The sequence below is a fragment of the Octopus sinensis genome, linkage group LG23 (assembly GCF_006345805.1).
Source record: "Octopus sinensis linkage group LG23, ASM634580v1, whole genome shotgun sequence".
In the NCBI taxonomy this organism is placed as follows: Eukaryota; Metazoa; Mollusca; class Cephalopoda; order Octopoda; family Octopodidae; genus Octopus; species Octopus sinensis.
In genome coordinates, this window is record NC_043019.1 from 30,365,547 (window position 1) to 30,391,828 (window position 26,282).

A 26,282-nucleotide genomic window follows, 5' to 3' on the forward strand; every position below is an offset into this window, starting at 1 on the left:
CTTCTCTCCATACACACACACACACACCATACAAACAACAGTTATCAGGTTGACAGAAAGAGAATGGTGAGAAAGGCATAAAATGCAAAGGAGAGAGAGAGAGAAAGAGAGCGTAAAAAGGAGAGAGACTGTAGAGAGAGAGAGAGTGTGCTTGTGAAAAGGAGAGAGAGAGAGAGAGAGAGAGTATGTTTGTACTTTACCAACCTTGATGTCCAGCTCAAGCTGCTGCTTCCGTCCTCTTATGGTCATCAAGAGTTGCTGTTCATCCTCAGTCAAGTCTAGAAATTAAAAGAAGAAAAAGACATATAATAAGCTAAAGTTAAGGCAGTTTGGGACAAATTCCTCATAGACAACAAATACCTACCTGCCTATCTCTATTACACATATAATAAGGCAATGTAAGGTTAATTCCCGGAGAACACAAGGTTACATAGAACATAGAAAAAGGGACACAAAACACGATGGTTTGACCATACAAACAAAGCATAACAGAAGCTGGAATCTTTGGCCAACTTTTGATTTGAGATGTACAAACTTATGGGATCTTTTCGGTTTGAACGGCAGTTTTTAAAAATAATTTCCACGTAACTAAACACTTTTAAACTTCGTATACTGGTAGAATGTGTTTATAAAACATCTTTTTCTCTTGGCTTTATTGAGAAAATTCTATAGTTTGTAAGATATTTGTTGTTTTTTTTTTCTTCAATTTCTGCAATTTCAACTAATCACTGACGTCTATTGAGGTGAAAACATTCTGTGCCGTATGAATATGTCCCTCGTTTAAGAAACAGATTGGGTTTATTTACATTTCTGAAGAAAAAAGATACCCTTCTCCCCACCCCTAACCCTAAAACAGATTGAAATGCAATAGATCGATACTAGGGTCATAATTATGGGTGACAATTTCATATGACACCGCTAGAAAAAACTGCCGTTCAAACCGAAAAGATCCAACTTATGTTCTACCACCAGAGTCCTATTCATCTGTTCCTTACCATTAATGTGTGTATGCATTATCACAGACATGTTTACACACACACACAAGTACTTATACAAGTACTTTTCGTAGTTTAATTTCTCTACAAGGTTTATAGAGGTGGTGGGGGTATAGGGCAAAGAGTACATGGCATTTTGCACTTTCGTCATCATTTCATTAAAACCATGCACACACACTCACAAACACACACAGCAATGTGAAAGCAGCTTGTGTTAAGATGTTAGCAGTTGAACGTAACGGCATGAGTTAAGGATGGCATATACACACGCTCGAGCGCACACACATGTACTCGAACACATACAGTGCCAGTTAAAAGCTATTGAGTAATACAACACAACATTGTGAGTCATACTGCAATAGTAATTAAGAGGATGTTCTGGCTGTTTAGCTTCAGGTCAGTTCTGATTAAACAGAAGTATGATCAAGAGTAAAAGTATTCCGTATTTGACCACTACATCCTTGTTTTATGTGTATCATCACCATTTGACACCCATTTTCCATGCTGGACAGTTTGACATGAACTGGCAAGCTGTAGTGATGAACCAAGCTCCAGTTGTCTGTTTTGGCCTGGCTTCTACAGCTGGCTGTCCTTCCTAATGTCGACAACTTTACAGAGTGTACTGGCTGCTTTTTACGTGGCACCAGCTCAGGTCCTTCCCACATGACAGCAGCACCAGTGGGGTTGCCAAGTAGCTTGTGAGACAAAGACCTTTTAGTTGAGAGAGGGAGTAGGATCACTGGAAGTATAACAGAGGGACAGAGATAGATGTCTTACTATATATGCATATAGTACGCTCTGACTGGCCCCCGTGCCGCTGGCACGTAAAAAGCACTATCTGAACATGTTTGATGCCAGGCCTGTCTGACTGGCTCCTGTGCCAGTGGCATGTAAAAAGCACCTACTACACTCTCCGAGTGGTTGGCTTTAGGAAGGGCATCCGGCTGTAAAAACATTGCCAGATGAGATTGGATCCTGGTGCAGCCGCTGGCTAACCAGACCTCAGTCAAACCACCCAACCCATGCCAGCATGGAAAACAGACATTAATGATGATGATATACATTTCATATAGAGAACATCAGGAGGTAGGAGATGAATATATTTATTTCACCAGTTGATATCCATAACTTATTTCAGTGTATAATAAATTATTTTACACTAGCAGTATGACCCGGCAACGCCGCCGGGTCACAGTGCTAGTGCATGCATATACAGTTGCGTGCGTGCGCACATACACGCGAGTACTGTCTAAATCTCTGACCAATCACATACAGCTAGCTGGCATTCAATTGGCGTATCAAGTTTCAGGCATTTTGATTGGGTTTTGGAGAGAAAATTCACAAAAATGTCACTTCTATTGATTTTTTAATGGCTTTGCGGGGTGATTGGGGAAATGTAAAGATGTGCACGACCACCCTTGGATGGTTTTGAATGACCATAGAAAGTATGAGCCCTCTAACTGAAAAACTATGGATTTGTATAAAGGACACACACGCAGACATTTTGCCGTTTATATATAGAGAGATGTCTGCACTAATGTGTATGTTACGAATTGCATAGTACTAATGTCCATTTTACAAATGAATGCAGATCAACAATATATACAAATGCATCATTTATTAAGGATGATGCCATAACCATTGTAATAGTGTGTAGTTAGCTGCTGCAGATGTAGCAGTAATTGCATGTCGACTTATACACCAAGACAACTTTGGAGGACCAAGAATTCTATGTGAAATGCAGCAGGATTCAGAAAGACACTATACACTATTTGAATGTTTACACTATACACAACACTGACATGTATGCCAGAAAACATGGCAGAACTGCTCAGCTGTAACAGTTTTGGATTGTAAGCACTCCATCGGTTATGACGACGAGGGTTCCGGTTGATCCGATCAACGGAACAGCCTGCTCGTGAAATTAACGTGTAAGTGGCTGAGCACTCCACAGACACGTAGTTCTCAGGGAGATTCAGCGTGACACAGAGAGTGACAAGGTCGGCCCTTTGAAATACAGGTACAAGAGAAACAGGAAGTAAGAGTGAGAGAAAGTTGTGGTGAAAGAGTACAGCAGGGATCACCACCATCCCTGCCGGAGCCTCGTGGAGCTTTAGGTGTTTTTGCTCAATAAACACTCACAACGCCCGGTCTGGGAATTGAGACCGCGATCCTACGACCGCGTGTCCGCTGCCCTAACCACTGGGCCATTGCGCCTCCGCCGCTGTAACAGTAATAATAAAATAGCTCTACTCTAACCACAAAATTAACTTAGTCCCAACTGAAGATTTTTCCTAAACCGTTCTACAACAAAGAACAACAGTCAATACATTTAATGGAATTGAAAGCTGAATATTCGAGTAGGAAGATGTGGGTGGTAAGAATGCTTTTTAAAAAAAAATGCATGTGCATTTAAACATTTTTTATAAATATTGTTATTGTTATTTGATGTTTTGTTTTTTTGCCTTCTCCTTTTTGTAAACTATTTTCTTTTCCATATGCATTATTTTTTATTATTTGAAAATGCATTTTTTCCCCCCTTATGCTTTGATTATAAAAATCTGAATTTAGGTAAGTGATGGTGGTGGTGGTGGTGGTTGTGTGTTGGTGATGGAGATGCCGAAATTAGCTTAGGTTTCGCTAGGAGCTCTGTCTAACTAATACTGACATGAAATTAGATGAGAATTTATGAGATTCTACAAGCATAAGGAAGAGATCTCTAAGAAAGTCTCCATTTGAAAGAATAAATTAAAATATTAAAGAAGCTAATTGGACATGAATAGTATTTAAAAACAAAATAAATAAAACATAAATAGAAGCCAAAACAAACAAATGATGCAATTGAACAAAGAAATTCTATTGGAGGCATAAATAGAAATCAATCGCATTAAGCACTGACAATTCTTCTCCCATTGAGCATCTTTTTTCTTCTTGTTAACCACTTTTGCATCAAAAGATGCAATTCAATGAAGTAAGGAGAGAACATCCAGGTAGTAGCTGTTCAATCACTAGAAATAGCAGCCAAATCTTCCTGAAATCACTCCCTGCTATCTTAAACCTTTAACTGCTGAATTAAATTTCATGGTCATTTTAATTGACATCTCTCAACATAAAAACAGTTTCAAACGTGACATTCCTCAATAACAAAGAGATTGGTATATATAGCTACTTTCCGCAGTTAAGGGTAATGAAATTTTGAGTGGATGTATCTGATTTTCACAGTAAAAGGGTTAAAATAAAAGTAGGAGACATTAAATAAATGTGGTCCTGAATTCAGTGCATCTGGAAAAAAATCTTAAGTACTGAGGTGGATTTGTTTGACTAAAAATTTTTTCACGGCAGTGCCACAGCATGGCCACAGTCTAATGACTGAAACAAATAAAAGATAAAGTACCCTACAAATATATATATATATATAGACTGCTAAATCCACAAGTTTTTTTAACTCTCTCTCTGTTTATTTCCTTGTGTTCCTTTCTGTTGAAGAGCGTAGGCTCAAAACGTAAAAGACTTTCTCACCTTCCCAATCAGCAAACTAATTACACTTGCTTGTTGTTTATACACCTGTCTTCATCTTTTGTTTTTTCAGTAAATTTCAACTATATATAAGTGAGACACACACACACACACACACATACACACACAGAAAGAAAAATAAAGAGACTTGCAAGATATTGAAGAGAAAGTTCTGAGATATTTTTCAAAAGACAGGCAAAACAACTTTGCCAGAAGTTTTTAGTTCGAACCATCATACACCCACTTAATCAACTTCTGTAAATGGAGACAGCTTCTTACCAATGTAAAGGGAACTGTGACATATATATATAGAAAGTCATATCAGAAACTAAAAATAGATTCAGTAGGAAACTTGGAATCATTGACTGAAATGAGACCAGAAACAAGATGATGTGACGAAGCTGTTGAGTTTGGAACAAATATCAAATGTCTGAAATATTGAAAATATTGAAAAAGAAAAATATAGAATAAAATAATCTAATACTTTTACCATTATTATTATTATCATCATCATTATTATTATTATAAAAGACTCATTCTACATTATTTTCCATATTTTTTTCATCAATGTACTAAAAAATAAAAAATAAAACTAGCAAACTTATTCAACAATGAATTCACTGTTTTCATTAATTATAACAAAAATAAGCTCCAAACTATTTTTTTTCTCTTTCATAATGCATTATTATGAAGCATATTTTAGTTGTTTTGTGTTGTCGTTTTTAATGAAATCTTATCTGTAGAACATAAACCCAATATCTGTCAGGAGACATCACATCACACCAGATGCTGAACAGTCATCAATAATCCCTGAATAACCGCATCAATGTTCACTGATTCATGGAGAAATATTGATTTCTATTCTCATGTTTGAGGATTGTGTAGCTGATTGCATTGACCCAAGTACTCGACTGGTGTCGAGATGAGCCAACAAGGAGACCTGTAGATGGGCATTCTGCTTGCTAAAAGTTACAGCCAAATCTCCAGAACAGGATGATCATGGCTGTAATGCATTTGATCATAGGCCTGCTCAATCAGAGCTGACCTTGGGTTAAATAACAACAGGTAAATATTTTATTATTCACATAAAAATGAAAGGCAAAATGAACTGTGGTGGAATTGGACTCAGAATGAAAAAGGATAAAACTAAACACCACAAGGCATTTTTGTTTAGCTGTCTTTTGATTCTGTCACTGATCATTCAAAGTGAATATTGTAAATGTTTGTAGAAGTGGCTGAATGGATAAGGCAATTAGTACACAAGCTCTTAGGTCCAGAGTTCAAATCTCTTACAGGAATTCTATATATTTCTCAAGGAAAAACACTATTCTACTTTGCTCCAGTTTTACTCTTTTGATACAAACTTGCCTGAAACTGCTCTTGGTTCTAAGACACAAATTTCCTGTTTTAAAGTGTCTAAATAATCAAACCATCCCTCAAAATTTCATGTTAATTCAGGTTTCAAACACCAGCTTAATAACGTTATTTTAAAGTTATTTTAATAAATTTGCAATAATTTCTAAAATCAATTGCAACAAAAGCAGTGTATTTCAGAGATATCTCTTTTACTTGTTTCAGTCATGTGACTGTGGGCATGCTGGAGCACCGCCTTTAGTCGAGCAAATCGATCACAGGACTTTTTACTTTGTAAGCCTAGTACTTATTCTATCGGTCTCTTTTGTCGAACCACTAAGTTACAGGGATGCAAACACACCAGCATCAGTTGTCAAGCAATGTTGAGGAGGGGGGACAAACACAGACACACAAACATATACACACATATACATATATACGATGGGCTTCTTTCAGTTTCTGTCTAGCAAATCCACTCACAAGGCTTTGGTTGGCCTGAGGCTATAGCAGAAGACACTTGCCCAACGTGCCACGCAGTGGGACTGAACCTGGAACCATGTGGTTGGTAAGCAAGTTACTTACCACACAGCCACTCCTATGCCTGGTAACAAAAAGGGTTAAGCTAACAGTTGCTGTTGTTGTTGTTTAGCCCAAGGACAGCCCCGGAGTGAACAGACTTATGATCAGAAGCATACAAGCAATTGCAATATCTCATAAAATAGAGCTTTTAGTATTTCAATGTTTGTTTTAGTATGTAATTTGAGGAGATTTGTCTGCTATTTCCAACATGTTGTGGGACATTGTAAGACTAAGCTGGCTCCTTTGTTCTCATGTTCAATCTAGTTATTAGCAATAGGTACCAGATTTCCTGGGAAAGGTCAGTCGGATTAGCTGCCATTTAACACATACATATGATCAGGAAAGGTCAAACACTGGCCTTATTTAACACACCAGAGCATGGGATATATATCCCTAGAGGGTTAAAGAAATTCTTTATCATTTTTCAGGCTGAGGTTGGTTAGTTGGGTGGTGATCTTTCAAATGTTGTACATTTAATATAGCAAACAAAGGGAAACAAACTAATTGCCATTATGTGTGTATGAGTAGCTTTATGCCGTGTGTATGTATATATATATATATATATATATATATGGGGTGCGGTGAATAAATTGTTGTCTAAATCACATAAAAATGAAAATAACACTGACACCTCATTTTAACAGATATATTTACCAAAATTACATAAAAATATCTTGAAATATTAAAGAGTAAATTCATTCAATAAAATTGCCATAGGCTTCAACCACAGTCTCCAGATGACTTCAGAATCTCCTGCAACTCTTCTGGACAATCTCCTTGTTTAAGTTGGTGAATGCTGCCATAATCCTTGCCTTCAGTTCATCTTTGGTGTTACAAAGAGTTTTCTCGGTCTCTCGCTCAACTGTGCAGCATACATAATAATCAAGGGGGTTGCAGTCTGGAGAGTTAGGTGGCCAGATGTTAGGGGTGGTGTGCTCGTAGAAATTATCTGACAGCCATGACTAGGTTCTGTTTGTGTGGCATGGTGCAGAGTCCTGTTGCCAGACATAAGGTCTTCCAGAAGCCAAAGTCGACCTCAGCAGTGTTTGAGCTCAGGAAGTAAAGAGCCAACAGAAAGACCACTAAGCATTTTGTCCAGAACACAATAGTAACAGCTCTAACAACAATAATGCTTTCTAACATGGGCATAGGGCCTCAAATTCTGGGGAGGCAATATTAGTTGATACATATCAACCCTGGTACTTATTCGATCAATTCTTAGAATTAAAAGAAGAAATACTACTGCCAGATATTTTGTCTGATGTTGACAATTCTGTCAATCCAAATGTGTCATTCATAATAATCACTTACATATCACATGCAGAACAGAACCATTTAGTTAATTGACAAAACTATCTCCACCACTACCACCATCACCAATCTATAAAAAGCTGTATTTTACAATCCTTATCACTGTACGCCGCCTATGTCATACGGTAGCAATAAACCTTACTCTCCCCATCCACCATCTATTATATTTATTTATACACATATACACACAAGTATTGTCTTCCTCCAGCATTTTTTCAAGGTGCCCAACAGCTGACAATGGAAGTCTGCACTCTCCTGCAAACTTCCACTGTCTACTGATGTCAAGTCTAGCTACATTCAATGCTCAATTGCCTTTTCAAGAAGTATTTCCTGATGGATACTTCCTATATATCCATACAGGCTACTTCAGTAACAGCCAATACCAATGTAGTAGTCTAGTAGTCTAATATATGACAAGTAGTAATAATGGTAGCACCAAGACATCTCTCATAGCAGACAAACATGAAGTCAACCCGAAAACTCATTATTATCCTACAGTTATCCATCCAACTTCTATGCCTACTATTCTAGGGAAGTTTGTTGGAGTAGAGTCCTCAGGTATCATCTCCTGGGGGTTCTATCTGAAGCAACGATCATTAGATTTTCCTGTTGGATTCCAAAGTATGACCAGCTGAATCTATGGATATTATCCAACCATCTTGTTCTAACCTTAGATCTCTTGCTGGTTGGCTTGGCTTGAAGATCTATCTTGTGAGTCTTTCCTGTGACATTCTAATCACGTCTGTAGTACTGGAGCTGTAAACTCTCAGTGTTTGTTTGCTTGTTCCTTCTCGAGCCATGCCTGGCTCATAAGGGCTGGTTTCCTTGTTTCCTTGGCGTATAGGTTCCCCAGCTGGACGGGACACTGGTCCGTCACAGATGCAGGAGGAAAGTGTGAGAGAAAGTTGTGGCGAAAGAGTCAGCAGAAGTTTCGCCATTACCTTCTGCCGGAGCTGCATGGAGCTTAAGTGTTTCGCTCATAAACACACACATCGCCTGATCTGAGATTCGAACCCGCGGTCCCTTGACCGTGAGTCTGCTGCTCTAACCACTAGGCCATGTGCTTCCACAACCTCTCAACGTGGATAAGTAGTGGCCGAACCTGAAGAGAGACTTTGTTCTGAGCTATGCACCTTGTCAAGTAACAGTACTCCAGAGACCCTTCGAAGGAACCCCATTTCCACTTGTATTTGTAAAAGTGTGCATTTGGCCATTACCCAACATGCATTCATAACAGTAGTATTTTCTTTTGTAGCTTAGTCAAGAGCCAAGGCAGCATTCATAATCATTGAGACTAGAAGGGCAAATGGAAAAAAATTACTCTCCAACTAGGTTTGAGTGCTCACATCAGTGTGGATTCTGCTGAAGGATGTCAGGTGATAGATTAAGTCAAACCATCCAAGACTGCATCCTACCCATCAGGTAAGATTCTAAACACCCTCTATCCAATTTCATTCTCAAGGGGTTCAGATCAACAGATGGCTCTGGTAGAAGACACCTGCTCAAGGAGTCATGCAGTGAGATCAAATTCAGAACTATGATAGTGAAGCAAAATTCTTAAACCACATAAGCAATGCTCTTTTCTAATATAGATCTTAAACAGTAGTAGCAGCAGCAGTAGTAGTTGTTCCAGGTCAGCTCTGATCCAGCAAAGCTACATAAAGAGTCTGTCATCTAATATGCAAAGGAAACGGATACTTCTGCAAACAAATAGTTGCCAGCTATCTCAGGAAAGTTCTAAAACTGACTGATTATAAAGGAAAGTGGGTTAAGGGAAGTTAGTAGAAACACTCTACTACTTTATTGACTGACATTATTTGTGAGGTAGAGAAGGGTATGAGAGATACTCGACTGCTTGCTCAGAGGTCAGGAGGTTATAGTCAAAACCACTTCATTCTTCACTCCACCTCAGTTCCACCTCACCACCAGAAAGAATAAATACCACACCACCTGAGGAATGCTACCTGAGAGAGACTGATGTCCTATCCAGGGTATGACGAGAGAGGTGGCATGAAACTTGGGCTAAACACAAGCTCTTTAACAAACTGATGATGGACGCTCTGTGAGATCACTCAACCTGTAAGAAATAGCAACTAGATCTCCATAACACCACAACCTACTGTACTAAAAATGGAAGGAGACGATTAGCTAACGTAGCATTAAATATACTATGTCTGAAGTAAAAGGCATGACAGATATAACTGGAACATCTTTGAACGTAAGATTTGCTGGACCAGGACTGACATGGAACTGGGCCTCTTAACCACACAGCCATGTCTAGGACAGATAATTTAACTTTAATGCTGATGATGATTCAACTGCTCTATTTATTTGAGACTATACAGATGCGATATTAGCCAGTGTGTGTGTGTGTGTATGCAAATGTACTGTGTGTGTGTGTGTGTGTATGTGTGTGTATGCAAATGTACTGTGTGTGTGTGTGTGAGTCATACGTGAGTCACAATGCAGGTACTACAGATTCATACTTGAGATATAAGTGTCACGGAGACACTTCTGAGATTTAACCAAAGTGAAGTAGATAGTTCAGTTAAAGTCAAGATGTGTATGTATAAATACATATACACATAGACAACCCAACACAAGTCTTTTCCCTAAGTGACCACAGGTCTTAGGTGGTGGTGGTGGTTCGGCGGGTCAGATGCTATAGCAGACCACTTAGAAACAAAGACAGTCTTATCATCATCTCTCTCTTCCTTGCATTTTCAGTATAAAATGATGTCATTGATGGTTAGTTTAACTGTCTTCTTCCTTCTCTTTGATGTTTAGAAGAGATTCAAAGTAGAAAGAAAAATCAGTAGATCACTGGTGTAAATAATTTCAGATATTTAATCATGTCTATGTTCTGAGTTCAAATCTCACTGAGATTAACTTTACCTTTCATTTGATCTCTCTCTCTCTTTCTCGCTCTGACCGGATAACCATGTATCTCCTCCACAGCAAGACACCTGTTTCTGTCTCTCTGTCACACTCTAACCTTTCATCATCTGACACAAGATCACCTCCTCCAATGCCACACATCCACCTTTCAAAGGATCTTTGTATTGCAAGTTACTTGGTGACTCTGCCGATGCCGGTGCCATGTAAAAAGCATCCAGTCCACACTGTTAAGAGTTTGGTATTTGGAAGAGCATCCAACAGTAAAAAAAAAAAAAAAAAAGGAAGGAAAAAAAAACTATGCCAAAACTGACCTCGCCTGTGCTGGTGCCACGTAAAAAGCACTCAGTCCACTCTGCAGAGTGATGGTGTTAAGAAGGGCATCCAGCTTTAAAAACCATGCAAAAAGCAAAAACAGACAGCGAAGCATGGTGCAGTCTTCTACCTTGCCAGCTCCTGTCAAACCATCCAACCCATGCCAGCATGGAAAGCAGGCATATCATGCTGAGTACTGGGGTTGATTTAATCAAATATATTCCATATTTATTTGAGTGGAATTGCAGAATCAGTAGCTTGCTGAACAAAATGTCTTATGGTACTTAACTATGCCCCTTTACATTATGGGTTCAAACTTTCCTTTTGTCCAGAGGTCAATAAAATAATTACTTGTCAAGTGCTTTTACATACTCTTTTACTCTTTACTCTTTTACTTGTTTCAGTCATTTGACTGTGGCCATGCTGGAGCACCACCTTTTAGTCGAGCAAATCGACCCCAGGACTTATTCTTTGTAAGCCTAGTACTTATTCTATCAGTCTCTTTTGCTGAACCGCTAAGTTACAGGGACGTAAACACACCAGCGTTGTCAAGCGAAGTTGGGGGGGGGGACAAACACAGACACACAAACATATACACATACATATATATATACATACATACATACATACATACACATATATACGACGGGCTTCTTTCAGTTTTCGTCTACCAAATCCACTCACAAGGCTTTGGTCGGCCCAAGGCTATAGTATAAGACACTTGCCCAAGCTGCCACGCAGTGGGACTGAACCTGGAACCATGTGGTTCGTAAGCAAGCTTCTTACTACACAGCCACTCCTACGCCTATTTATTTAATTTATTTATTTTGCATGGTTTAGTTAAAGGAAGATGGGAAGCACCTCTGAGTTTGGTGGCCAGCACTAACAAAAGTCCTCTTCCTTAAAATACACAACCTTCTGCTTTTATTGAAAAATTTGTGAGAGTGGATAACAGAAGCAGTAAGGTGCCAAACAAAGTACCTGGCAGCGTTTAGTAATGTCTCCCTTATAGATACCAAGTTCAAAGTAAAATACATTATACTGAAAACAACTCATGATTGTTCAAGTTAAACCCTTTTGGTACCAACCTACTTGAGACTGCCACTGGTTCTATGACACAAACTTCATGTTTTTAAGGGATGCAAATTAAAACACGATTAAAACTGATGAAAACGTTTTACTAAATTCTTTATTATCTTTGCAATTAATTGCAATACAGGCAGTGCATTTCAGTAGAAATATGGCAACAAAGGGGTTAGTTAATCTTTTATAATCCTTTATCCTTAGTTTGGAACTAATTTTTCAAAATTCATTAATATTTCAACATGTAGATCTTATTTTTTGATGGATTGAGTTTTAACCCTTTCGTTACTGTATTTATTTTGAGATGCTGTGTGTTTCTTTCAATTATTTTAGATATAACAAAGAATTTAGTAAAAATAACTTGGTTATCATTAAGCTAATGTTAGGAACATTATTTGTGAATAAGGTTTGGTGGAAGATTTTGATTCAAAACTTATGAAAACAAGACATTTGTACTACAGAGCCAGAGCTGGTTTCAGCCGGGTTGGTAACAAAAGGGTTAATGTTCTCCTACCCACTATTTTTAGAGTAGATTTATACAAATAAATCTAGGTATGTACAGTCACCTACAAAGCTGATTGAATAAAATTTTGCTTCAGTTAATATAATACGCAATCCTATTTCTGCGACATTGTATATTAAATTGGACTCCGCTTTTGATATCAAGTTTCCCTACCATCAGCAAATGTTCTGCAATTCCTAATATTTCTTTAAAGTAGAAAAATTTAAGTACACATACATGCACGTGTGAGTGTGTAAACAAATAAACTACGCACTTCCAACAAAAGATGTATTAAGCACTTATGTTTTTGCACCGGAAAACAAAAACAACTACGTACAAAATACAACTGAATCACATGAAACTTGGCTGTAGATGCACTGAAGCTTTTAAGGTTTTCATTTCTGAACATCAGGAAAACAATCGGAATTAGCCTGACATTTTGAAATAAGAAACTTTTTTAAGTAGCACATCGTGAAATCCAGTTGTGAAACATTTCACACATTTACAATGGTAACTGGCCAATCAACAAATACATCTAAACACGATCATCTCTGTTTTACACCCACTTCCCCATGCAGGCTTAGATTGGTCAGAATTTTCTGAGTCAATATTTCATGATCGGACGCCTTTCCTGTCATTAACCCCTTTTGGTCACCACATATGCCACTTAGTAAACAAATATATCAGCACGAGACAAAACTGGTTTCCATGAACAAACCAGAAGCGAATAAACAAGATTTGAATCTATTCCAATGGTCCTCAGTTGGGGGTCCACATAATTCTTGTTGGGGGTGTCCATATAATTCTTGTTGGGGGGAGGCCCATATAATTCTTGTTGGGGGGATCCATATAATTCTTGTTGGGGGGGGGGGGGGGGGTCCATATAATTTTTGTTGGGGGTCCATATAAGATTTAATTTGTAAACATCTATGCACAAGAAGCTGGTAATACTTCTACAATCTACAAAATATTTTAATTACTTTTATACAATTCCTAGTAATATTTAATCATAAAAGTATAATAAGGATTTTTTAAAACTTTGAATAGCTATTGAGGGTCAACGTGAGTAAAGTAAGAATCAAACAGGTCCATAGCTAAAAAAAAGGGTTGAAAACCAGTGATCTATCTGAACAAGATATACAAGAGACAGTCAAGTTATAAAAGCATAAAAATATGGCACAACATCATAGATATTCCAATCACCACTATTTGGTGGTTAGTCAACCTAGCAGAGTGAATCAATCAACAAACATTGCTAAAGTAAACATTTAGTGCTGATAATTCAATTATTCATCAAAATATACCCAAGCTGAATTGTAAGCTGTATGTAGTTTAGCTGGTCAAGGACAGTTCTCGGCTTAAATATACGCACCAAACAAATATAAATATTCCCAGGACATGTATGAATATCGGTGACTGGTTAGACTTTTCACAGGAACACATTTCATATCTGAATTATATCTATTTTTTGTTGTCTGTTTGGAGCTTTTTTTTTTTTTTTTGTATCTTTGATCTTGTTTCAGTCAATAGATTGTGTGGCCACGCTGGGACAGCACCTTGAAGAATTTTAACTGAAATTGACCCCAATACTTTTTTTTCTTTTAAGTTCTGGTACCTATTTTATCAGTCTCTTTTGTTGAACTGCTAAGTTATGGGGATGTAAATACACCAACACCGGTTGCCAAGCAGTGGTGAGGGACACGATAGGCTTCCTTCAGTTTCTGCCTACCAAATCCTCTCACAAGGCTTTCGTTGGGCTGGGATTATAGTATATAAAAAAAGAATTTGCCCAATGTGTCATGCAGTGGGACTGAACCAAGAACCATGACTTCTTATTTTAACTGATTGGAAGTGTTATCATGTACATTATTTTGTCTTGGTATAAATGATGGGCTACAGTAAATATTCTGCTCAATACCACAGATTTGCTTGTCAGTTACTTGACCGTAACTAGTTGAGTATGTCCCTTAGAGGCTGACGATATATGCATCTCTGATCACGAGCAGAAGTGGTGGGGGAGCATCATAGCCATGTGTTGAGAGGAATTCTTTGGGGTTTGGATAATTCACCTTTGGAAACATGGACGCTTTGTTCATCATCCTTAAACAACCCTTATTCAGGGACCTTTTGAGCAGGATGGGCTACCTGACCTGAAGAAAATTCTAACTGGGCCCCACCTAGAAGGTCATATGCTGTTTATCTTGATGAGATCACTATGTCACACACACATAGTTGTGAAGCATGTGCCTGGTGTATCCTTATCAGATGGGTAGTCATGATGGGTATACTGGACTTCGTATATTTTACCCCGGTGTCACTTTGATGGCATGCACTGGTCTCTCACTCAATAATAATCATAAAATTAAAATAATTGTTTCACTCAATTATAGGGCTGGAAGGATTAGAGAATAAAAGTTTGATAAGCTTAAACCTATAAAATTAAATCTTCTTAGGAATTATAACAAGGAAGTGATAGCTTTATATCAAACAGGCTAGATCTAACGGAACGAGTCTCAAATTACAATTAACGTTGTTGTGGTTTCACCAGGTGTAAGCAATATTTCAACTATTTCAAGGAAATCTTCTAAAGATTTTTTATCAAAGCAGCAGATGGAAGAGAATCGAAGACAACCAGTAAAGAAAGTAGCCACTGCTGGAAATTTCCTGTCACCAACTCTTATCTGGCAATATTTCCTGCCAGACATGGTTTTGCAGGACATGGGAATGAATGACAACAACACTACTTTTATAACAGTGACAATCATTTTCAACTATCATGTGACATCAATGAGACAAACACCGGCACATATTCACATTAACTTACATACATATATTTGTATATGCATACATAGATGGCAAACATCTTTCAGTTTCTGTCTACCAAATCCATTCACATGGCTCTGGTTGGTCCAGGGCTATAGCAAAAGACACTTGCCCAAGGTGCCATGCAGTGAAACAGAACCCAAAACTATGTGTTTGGGAAGCAAACTTCTCAACTACACAACCATGCCTGCACTGATAAGAAGTGTAAAAACCCCCTTCAGTCATGAATGACCATGGGATTGCACCTAGGAAGTTCCCCTCCAAGGCACAAGTCCAGGCAAGGTTGTTTATGGAAGACCAGCAGTTGCCCATGCATACCAGCCTTTCCTCTCCACATCATTGATGTTATCCAAGGGAAGGGTCGATGCAGCTTCGCACTAATGACATCACAACTCATTTCTACAGCTGAGTGAACTGGAGCAACATGAAATAAAGGGTCTTGTTCAAGAACACATTGTAGAGTTCAGTCTGAGAATCGAACTCACCACCTCGTGATTGTGAGCCCAGTGCTCTAACCACAGAGCCATGCACCTTCACAATAAATAAATAACATCAACTTTACTTCTATTTATTTATTGTTATAACAAATAAATATATTTTACTATAAGAAGTAAATAAACAGAAGAAAAGTTGCTGTCATCATTTGAGGAGATGGAATTAAGAAATATTGTTTATTTAGTCAGGAAAGCTGAGTAAGACAGTGTGTGTGACCAATACTCTACAGCATTTGCAGTTAATTATAAAAGAAACTGGGTGAACGTTGTTAAAAAATTACAACTGACTTCCAAAAGGTTATTTATCTTAAACTGGCCACATGTCAATTCCATGACCTTTAACATCCTCCCCTCTTTAAATGATGGATGTTTGACGCCTAGTTGTTTTTTGTTTTTTTTTTGTTTTTTGGTTTATTGACTACCTGAAAGCAGAACTAATGAACTAACCTCTAAAGTGGTTGCTCATCCTGCTAGAAATAACTGTCAAGTCTACTTCAAAATCTCACCTTACTGTCTTTGGGACATATTAAATATATATGTCAGTGTGTGAATGGGTATGTACATATTCACACACATACACACTGTATTTTCCAGTCTGTATATAGGGTAAGTAATGTAATGTAAACATACACACAATGTCACACTCTTTCCAAATCCTGCTGCATCTCAAATGGAATTTTTGGTCTTCCAAAACTGCTTTGGTGTATAAGTTGACCTCCTTTTTGTGGCTGTAAATTTTTGGTTGAAAAATTTGTCTTATATGCAGGGAAATATGGTATATACACACAATATATAAATATATATATTGTAAAAATGAAGACAAACCAAATAGTGATATTATTCATTATTACAACTTATGTGACTTGATGCCAGTACAAACTAGCTGGTCTATATTCTACTTATGTGGATAATCTAACAACGATTTGGACTTATCTGTTATATTCTGGTACTGTGTATCGCTTCTTAGTGCAACGAATACTAATACCCATTTTATTTCAAGCAGAAACGACCACTCGGAAGGCCTCCACGACGGTGGAGTTATGATTTCAGGAGGATGATTGGGATCACATGGATGAGAAAGGCGCGATCCAAAGAGGAGTGGACAGCGTGTTGTGACCAGCGGTGTCAAATGGACGCCCGACGGACTGGTCGATCAAGGTGATGCCCCCAATATTAGACTGCTTTCTATAACCAAAACACAGTGAATACTCATAAGCTTAAAGTTTATAATTATTATTTAAAGTGTGTGTGTATGTGTGTAATGCCAGCAAGTAGAAATACAACCCATGTGAAGTGTGATCAATGCATCCAGCTGAGTAAATACCTTATGACACTTGAAGTTGAGTTTCCATCTGTTTTAACAGAGAATTTAGTAATATAAATTCATGCATCTACAAGGATGACTGATTGGCAACTGACACCATCGTTGCCCTATTGATACTCCATACCGTCTTATTGATTCGTGTCTCATACAAAATGGTTAAATAACTCCAAAGGACACGTATACTCACGAGAAAATTGATGATTGTCTATGTCAGCAAAATTTGGAAAGTTGTCAACTTAAACCCTAAGATGTTTGTTTACCAACTAAATGTATTGAGTGCACTTCGCATTGGTCATACTACTACTTTTACTTGCAAACATACTACTACGCAGATACACACGTGTTTAATGTGTCCCAAACACAAAGAGACACATACTTAAACAGGAAGTCTAATTAATCACAAAATCACACATATGCATATAAATTAGAAAGTATATATATACATATGTATATATGTGTGTGTGTGTGTGTGTTGTGTGTGTGTGTGTGTGTGTATACTAAGTCTCTGTGGACCACCACTGTCAATGAAACTGCTTAGAACAAACAAACACTTAAACTAACAACGCTAGTCTTTCATAAAGCTATTAAAAAAAAAAAATAGGGAGATAAGGAAGACTTAATTTTTTTTTTTTTTTGGTCATTAGAATTATGCTTTTCTGAATGTCCATGAAATAAATTCGAACAAACTGAAACTCTAGAAGAAGTGTGACGTCAATTCAAACAGTCATATGTAGAACATATGTATGCTGCACAGCACCCCTCAGTATAATTTTAGTTAAGCAAGCAGAACGTCATATGACTTTCCTGCCGTCTTGGTGCTATCTAACAACATCAACCATTTCTAATTCAGAAAGCAAGCAAAGAAGCCAGGGCATACACACAGTTTTGGACTAAGGAGAGGCTGATAGATGTAAACAGAATTCAGGAATTGGAATATATTTATCACCACCACCACCATCATCGTCATCATCAAACAATGTACATCTTTCATGCTGGCATAGGTTGGATGGTTTAACAAGAGCTGATGATCCAGAAGACTGCACCAAGCTCATCTGTTCATTGGCATGGTGTCTACAGCTGGATGTCCTCCCTAATGCCAACCACTTTACAGGAGTATACTGGATGTTTTTTTTTTAATATATGGCACCAGCAAATAATTAATTAAAACTACTAATTAACTATACAATTTCCAAATTATATATGATGACATGAAGTGTTATGAGGATGAACAGGAAGGAGAGAAAAGCTAAGAGAATGGAGATATTTTTATTTTTAATAAAAAGTGGAAGGCGTAACATAAAGCGAAGTTTGAAAAATATTTTAAACAAGAGATCTTTTATCTTTTACTTGTTTTAGTCATTAGACTGTGGCCATGCTGGGGCACTGCCATGAAAATTTTTTAGTCAAATGAATTGACCCTGGACCTTATTTTTTATAAGCCTGGTACTTATTCTATTGGGCACTTTTGCCAAGCCGCTATGTTACAGGAACATAAACACACCAAGACTGGTGTATATATATATATATATAAAAAACAGGCTTCTTTCAGTTTCCATCAATCAAATCCACTCGCAAGGCTTTTGTCAGCTATATTTGAAGACACTTGCCCAAGGTGTCACCTTCACACAGTGGAACTAAACCCAGAACCACATGGTTGAAAGTCAGTGAAGAAATTTTTTTTCTTTTTGACAGTAAATTTTAAAGTTAATGTCAAGCAAAATAGTGTATTTTTTTCTTTTTCATTTTCCTTTCATATCCATGTTTGGAGGGGAAACTAGCAATAACTGTATGGTGGTTGTTGACACAGAAGGGATGAACCTGCTACTCTGGTATAACTACAAACATAGAAACTCTTGGCTATTTCTGTACAAAACATTGCTTCAACCTGCCTTAATCTTTGTTTCAGAGTACGTGTGTATTATTAGATTTGAAAGCAAATTACGACCAGATATCATGATACAACAGCCAGAACAGAATTATAAAAATAATTTACTATCTTTGGTGGATGAGCAGTGCTTACCTAGCACACCCAGAATACACACATCAAAATTCTAGTTATTATAATCAGGGTAACTATAGGGAGCATAAGGAGAGACGACAGGCATCAACACCATTAATATTAAAACTATAAATATCGTGCCCACTTGCTACAATTTTAGACATCAAGGGCTGTTAGTAGTTAGAAATAGTAACTGAATCTCCTTCAAATTATACCTTACCATCTTAAAGAAAAAAAGAAACACCCCTCTAAAACAACTGATGTAAGTGAATATACTGCGTGAATAAACAAATAATGTGGTGGTCATATCTGGAATGACTTTGATCATGTCTATTGAATATAGATTTAAAGCCAGAATATAAGGAGACAGAGATTGAGAATTATCAACTGTCTCGGGCCAATGTAAGATCAAACGAAAAAAATCAATAATTCTAATTAGTGGTTTCAAATTTTGGCACAGGGCCCGCAGTTTTTGAGGGGAGGGGGAACTGATTAACTGATACTTATTTTATCAACCCTGAAAGGATGAAAGGTAAGAGTGACCTCGGTGGAGTTTGAATTCCAGAACATAAAGATGGACGAAGTACCACTAAGCATTTTGTCCAGCATGCAGCTGGTTCTGCCAGTTTGCTGCCCTAATAATTCTAATTAATAACATGAATCGTTAACTATTTATTACCAAACCACATTAATTATTCTTCTATATTTTTTTCAGATGTAAAACAACCAGTTTCAAGCCACAGCTCTCTCTCTCTCTCTCGGTGCGATTTTGAATTAACAGAATATGTAAATGCCAAGTGAAAGATGCAAATATCACAACTCACCCCCTTTTACAAATGAATGACACAAATATATCACATCTGGCTCACACATGCTGCAACCACCTTAGAAGTTCCACAACAATCGAAGATATCCAAATATCAAACTAATGAGAAAATCAGGAAGGCAAAGAGGACAAAACATAATTAGGGGCACAGTCAGATGGTTACAAATTTGTGTGTGTGGTGGTGGTGGTGGGGGAGATATAATTGATTAAATTGACACAACCCTTCCCAGTACTTTAATTCACTGACCCTCAGGAAGAGGAAAGACAAAATCACTCTTGATTATGAAAGGAAGCAACTAAACAATGCAATGCTTTTAGTCCAACACTCTACCAATTCTACATTATAAAACCATTAAGACTTGTATCTATTTGAAAGGTTGTGGTGGTAGGAGATAAATTCCATATTGCAGTATTAGTCAAAACACACACACACAAGTTGTATTTCATCTTTTACCTGCTTCAGTCATTAGACAGCAGCCATTCTGGGGCACAACCTTGAAGGGTTTTTTGTTGAATAAATTGACCCCAGTGCTTATTTTTTAAGGCTGGTACTTATTCTAGCTATCTCTTTTGCCAAACCACTAAGTTACAAGGACATAAACAAATCAACACTGGTTTGTCAAGCAGTGGGTGAGAGGTACACACAATAACTCACACACACACACATGTATATATATGCATGTACATATACATTGTGGACAGTGGCGGTGCAATGGCCCAGTGGTTAGGGCAGTGCACTTGTGGTCGGGGGATCATGGTTTTGATCTCCAGACTGGGTGTTGTGAGTGTTTATTGAGCGAAAACACCTAAAGCTCCGGCAGGGGGGTCGTAGTGAACCCTCCTGTACACTTTCACCACAACTTTCTCTCACTCTTTCTTCCTGTTTCTGTTGTACCGGTATTTCAAAGGGCCAGCCTTGTCACACACTGTGTCATGCTGAATCTCCCCGAGAACTCCGTTAAGGGTACACGTGCCTGTTGAGTGCTCAGCCACTTGCATGTTAATTTCATGAGCAGGCCATTCTGTTGATCGGATCAACTGGAACCTTCATTGTCGTAACCAACCGAGTGCCACGACACTGTGGACTTCTTTCAGTTTCTGTTTACCAAATCCATTCACAAGACCTGAGTTTGTGCAAGGTGCCATGCAGTGGGACTGAACCCAAAACCACACGGTTGGGAAACAAGCTTCTCAATTACAGCCATGCCTTGCCTGTGCCTGTCTATTTAAAACAAACTTAATAAAAATGTAAAGGAACATCACCTTTAGATATATTCATTTTGAACCTTGGAAATAACTTTGAATTGTGGAATAACATCTAGAAAAAAATCACTTCATTTTCAATTTCATGGACTTGAAATCTTGTTTTAGGTCAGAGTCTCATCATAACTCATAATAGATATGATGTAATGGATGTATCATATGTCTCAATTTCTTGGAATGTTTGGAGCTTGTGTAATTAAACTCTTTAATCATTTTGATACCAAACCACCCAAAATTGCCCATAGTCTTTTATGAGAACTTTGTATTATAATTGTGTTGGGATGGGTGAGTGAGTGAGTGCATGTACTGTAATAAATTAACCCTTTTGGTACTAACCCACTAGAGAGATCACCATTGGTTCTATAATACAAACTTCAGCTTAAAGTTATTAAAATAACTTCATTATTTTAATAAATTTTTCAGCTTATAATGAAGTTATAGTAATAAATTTTCCTTTATTTTCAAAATTAATTGAAACAAGAGCAGTGTATTTCAATAAAAATATGGTGACAAACAAATATACTACTGGTATTTAGTTTATCTACGAAGGAACCAAGGAGGAGAAGTTATAAGCAAAGATGTTCGGTGAGATTTGAAATCGGAAAAGAGAGAGAGAACACTCTGACACTTTAATGTCCGTTAACAAGTTACAGTTCTCCAAATATAGGTTTATTGTTTTAGTACAAGGACATATTCGTAGTGGAGGGAGTAGCAGTACTCACAGTAATGATTGTTTTTTTTGTGGCATAAAGTTGCACATTTGGGGGGGGGGGGTGTAATTGTCTGAATCGGTCCTAACACATGACTAGTAGTTATTTTAGAAAAATAGAAAATGAATTTAACTCAGGCAACATTCGAACACCAAACAAAATAGACAAACAAGCCTCAGCCAATGGAAGTAGATTTTACATAGTCACTTAAGTGACAAGAAATAGCAACCAAATCTCCCTTAAATTACAGCTTAGCTTCTTAAAAAAGTAAAAAAAAAAAATGTTGTAGTGCTGTGCGTACATTATGTCTAGGACAAAAAAAAATTACACGATGTCAGTTACAGATAGAACGCCTTTGATTATAGGTCTACACAACGAGATCCAAATTGGGGTTAAACAGTAACAACAAATTACAGTATAAATTGAGTGAATTACAAATATATCATAATTACCAAACAAGGAACTAGAAAACCAGCAAAGTGGTGGTATAGTTCTTATGGCTTAACCAGAAGTAGGAAAACACCTATGACATTTTTTTATAGGGATTAGTGCTGAGGAGTAAGACTGAGTTTGAACCATAATGATTTCTATACATACATAAAACCAGAAATATCTTGGGTGAGGATTGGCAAATTGTTTTATAGATTCTGGAAGGATGAAAGCCAATCCACCAACTTCTGAGAAGATCTGAACTTAAAATGTAAAGGGTTTTAATTAAATACTACAAGACACTTTGTATGTAGCTCTACCAATTTTACTGATTCACCACCACCTCTTAGATTAACCCTTTAATATTCAGATTAGTCTGTCTAATGCAATATTTATGTATACACATTGTTTTTTTAAAATTAATCATACATTGTCTTATAGCTTTGAGATTTCAACAATGTGATTGTTAATTTTTAGGAAGACATTGTAGGCAGGTGTGAGAAGCTGGATCTGGCTTGTTGGACCCTAGAACAAATAGAATATTTGGGCTGGATATGGCTAGTTTAACCCTTTCATTACTGACCCGGCTGAAACCGGCTCTGTCTCTGAGTACAAATGTCTTGTTTCCATAAGTTTTGAATTAAAATCTTCCACCAAACCTTAGTCACAATTATGTTCCTAACACTAGCTGAATGGATAACTAAGTTATTTTACTAAATTCTTTGTTATATTTAAAGTAATTGAAAGAAACACAGAGCATCTGAAAATAAGTACAGTAACGAAAGGGTTAAATGCTAAAGAGTGAAAGGTTAGTTTCAAGAGAGGACGACAAGGAAATATGACTAGAAGCAACTGGATGACAAACAACGAAGACAACAGATGACGGATAAGTGATGAATAGCACAAAATATACTCACTCGTAACAGTTTCTGGTTCAATTTTAGAAAAACTAGAAGCAATCGCAAACGCACCCATTCTCTTGATAATGTAACTCTTTAGTTTATGACGCAGGCAGGATTTTTTCTCCTTGTAACTGGACAATGAAGCACCCATTGCAGAGAAGATGTGCTGCAGTGTCATTGAAATAAAACAGAGCTGGACAATCTTGTCGCAATCAGATCAGGCTGACTGCTCTGCAGATAATGAAATCTTTATAGGAGATCAATGCAGAGAGCAACAAGACAGGGATAATAAAATACCTTTGCACTATCAATGTGTTACTATCATAATTTCATCTTCCAATCAAAACAAGATGAACAAAACAACAAATCTCAATAACACTCAATACATTAATCCCATCTATATCAGAAAGATATAATTATTTAATCTGCAGGACAATTGACTGCAGCTATAAATCCCTACTAATTAAACCCTTTATTGGGCTATTTAAATTTAAAGCTGAGTGGAAGGGAATTTGATTAAAAAGTATTTTCTTTTAAAGTCCATTCTTTGTCCTCTGATACGGAAGTTATTTTAGTGTCTATGTAAATCTATATTGGCGACATCAAAAAGGATGGATTAAGGAGCTTAATGGATTGTTTGTTTTGTTTTTTTTTTCAAAAATTCTGTTTTTGTTGCATTTATGCAAGGTATGCCATAGCAGCAGTACTGTTGTTTGTTGATGCTGAAGGTGGTGGCAGTGATGTTTAATCACTGCAACTGTAAATCTGCTAAAATTATTCCTTAAGACGCAGAACAATGACAAATCAATCCACTAATTCTGTCAATCACTTCCGCCTTGAAAGGACAACAACAAAAAAAAGGAAAAGTGTGATTACAAACCTATAATCTTGAGATTAAAACAAAACAAAAGCCCCAACGCAATTGTGACACAAAAAAAAAAAGAAAAGAATTTGAAAAATTCAAACCATTAAATATGTAAAACAATTCAGTTAGAGATATAAAGTCCTTGGTGGGGAGATGAAATATTATATATAAACAACAATCACAAAATATGTCTAACAAAACATTAAAAAAATAATCTATAAAATTGCTTCTGACATGGACATACCTGGAGAGATAATCAGTTTTAAAACTTTTCATTTTGATTTGCCATAGTTTAACCCTTTTAATACCCATCTGTCCGAAACTGACTCTCCACCCTCCACCACCACACTTCAAGTTTTAACACTTCAGATTATTCTATCGAAACAACTAAATTACTTCCATAAATTTTTCATTATTTTCAAAATTACTTTAAACAACGGTAGTGTATTTCAACAGAAATATGGTAACAAAAAGGGTTAAGGTAATGATTAGCATCCCCTAATTCATTAAAGACGCTAAATTAATAACACAGTGTCATCTTTACGACGGGAAGTAGCTTATAAAACATTCTCATAAACAGTTGTTTGGTTGTTTCATTTTTACAAACTTCATTTGTTTCCACAAACCTTAGTCATTTTGCAAGCCCCATTCATCGTTTTTACAAACGCTCTTCAATGTTTTCACAACCCCGACCCTTCCGACTATCATTTCACAAACTTCCTTATTTCCACCCCGCTCCTCGTTATTTAACCTTGAAAAACCTTCTCTGCATGATATCCTTCTGAAATAACAGTGATAACTCAAACAAGCAAAGCAGTGTCTAATACACACATAAGCAACCCTTTTTGTGAAGCAAGCCATGAAACATGGTAAAACATCAGGCGGGATGCACTATTAAAAAAAAAATTCAAGGTAATTTTTCATTCAGAAAGTCCTGTGGGTGCAGTTTGCCCGTGACTAATCTATGAAATCACACAACTTAGATACAGCAGCCAAACCACCCTCAAATCATAGCCCCCACCAACTTAAAGATGGCAACACTGTATATGAATTGCTGAAATTCGAATACAGGATAGTTATTGAAAGAATACCTTTAATCATAGATTTGCCTGATTAGGACTGAACTGGGGCTAAACAATAAGAAAATAAAATTTAAAAAAAAAACCCAGCACTCAGAGAGCGCAGACCTCTGTCAAGGCAACACCAACATCCTCTCAACGATTAGCTGGAGATGATTTTTAAAATGAGAATATCTGAAATAAACTTGACTGCTCTCACAAATGAGAATACTAAAAATGAACCCGACCGCTCTAAAAAATTAAGTAAAAAAAAACAAAAAAAAACGGAAAAATAATTCAGAATCCTTGACTGGTACTGGATTGATCCCAAAATCTAATCTGTTCATGCCAGTCACGAAGCCAAACATCCCTGAAAGCTTCATCCAAATCCATCCAGCAGTTCTTGAGATATCTTGTCCATGGACAAACAAACAAACACACCTGAAAACAGGCGGAGGTAACAAGTGAAAGCTTTGTGCCTTTCAAATGTTAAAGAACATTTCTTCAGAATTGTTGCTAAAGATTAGTGGAGTTTCAGCTTTCAAGTGCATGGCACCTTGAGCAAGTACTTCTCTTCTATTATAGCTCTGGACCAACCAATGCCTTGTGAGTGAATTTGAAAGAGAGAAACCCACCCACTGTGTCTACGCATGTTTATGTGTGTATATTTGTCACCTGCTTGCTTGACAAATAGAGTTTGCATATGTTAGTTAGTTAATTTTTTGGCTCAAAAAGCAAAAAGCAAGGCCATGTAGGGGGACATGGAGTTATGTACAGGGTGGTGTTCATGTAAAGAGTTCAGGCCATTTGTGGTCAAGGGAGACTTTGAACCGAGTGGTCGTCGGCATCTTCACTAATATGAATCTTAGTAGTTTGACTAAAAGATTGTTAAAGTACCAGATTTAAAATAAGATATGTACCGAGGTTGATTTGTCTGGCCACATTTATGGCCACAGTCCAATGACTGAAAAAATATATAAATGATATATTATGCCTGAATATATAAAATGCTTTGATCGTAGTTCCAAGGGAGACTGGAG

At 37.2% G+C, this 26,282-nt stretch overlaps 1 protein-coding gene across 4 annotated transcripts in view; it reads right to left on the reverse strand.

The window, feature by feature from the left end:
- Positions 1-26,282, reverse strand: part of LOC115223573 (cytohesin-1) — a 202,980-nt gene that overhangs the window by 111,578 nt on the left and 65,120 nt on the right. For 3 of the 4 annotated variants that reach the window (XM_036512577.1, XM_029794210.2, XM_036512579.1), the window contains one exon: positions 205-278. In XM_036512577.1, coding sequence (XP_036368470.1) covers positions 205-278 — 74 coding nt within the window. Of the gene's footprint in view, positions 1-204; positions 282-26,282 lie in introns of all 4 variants that reach the window. The other variant, XM_036512578.1, reaches the window with a different exon arrangement.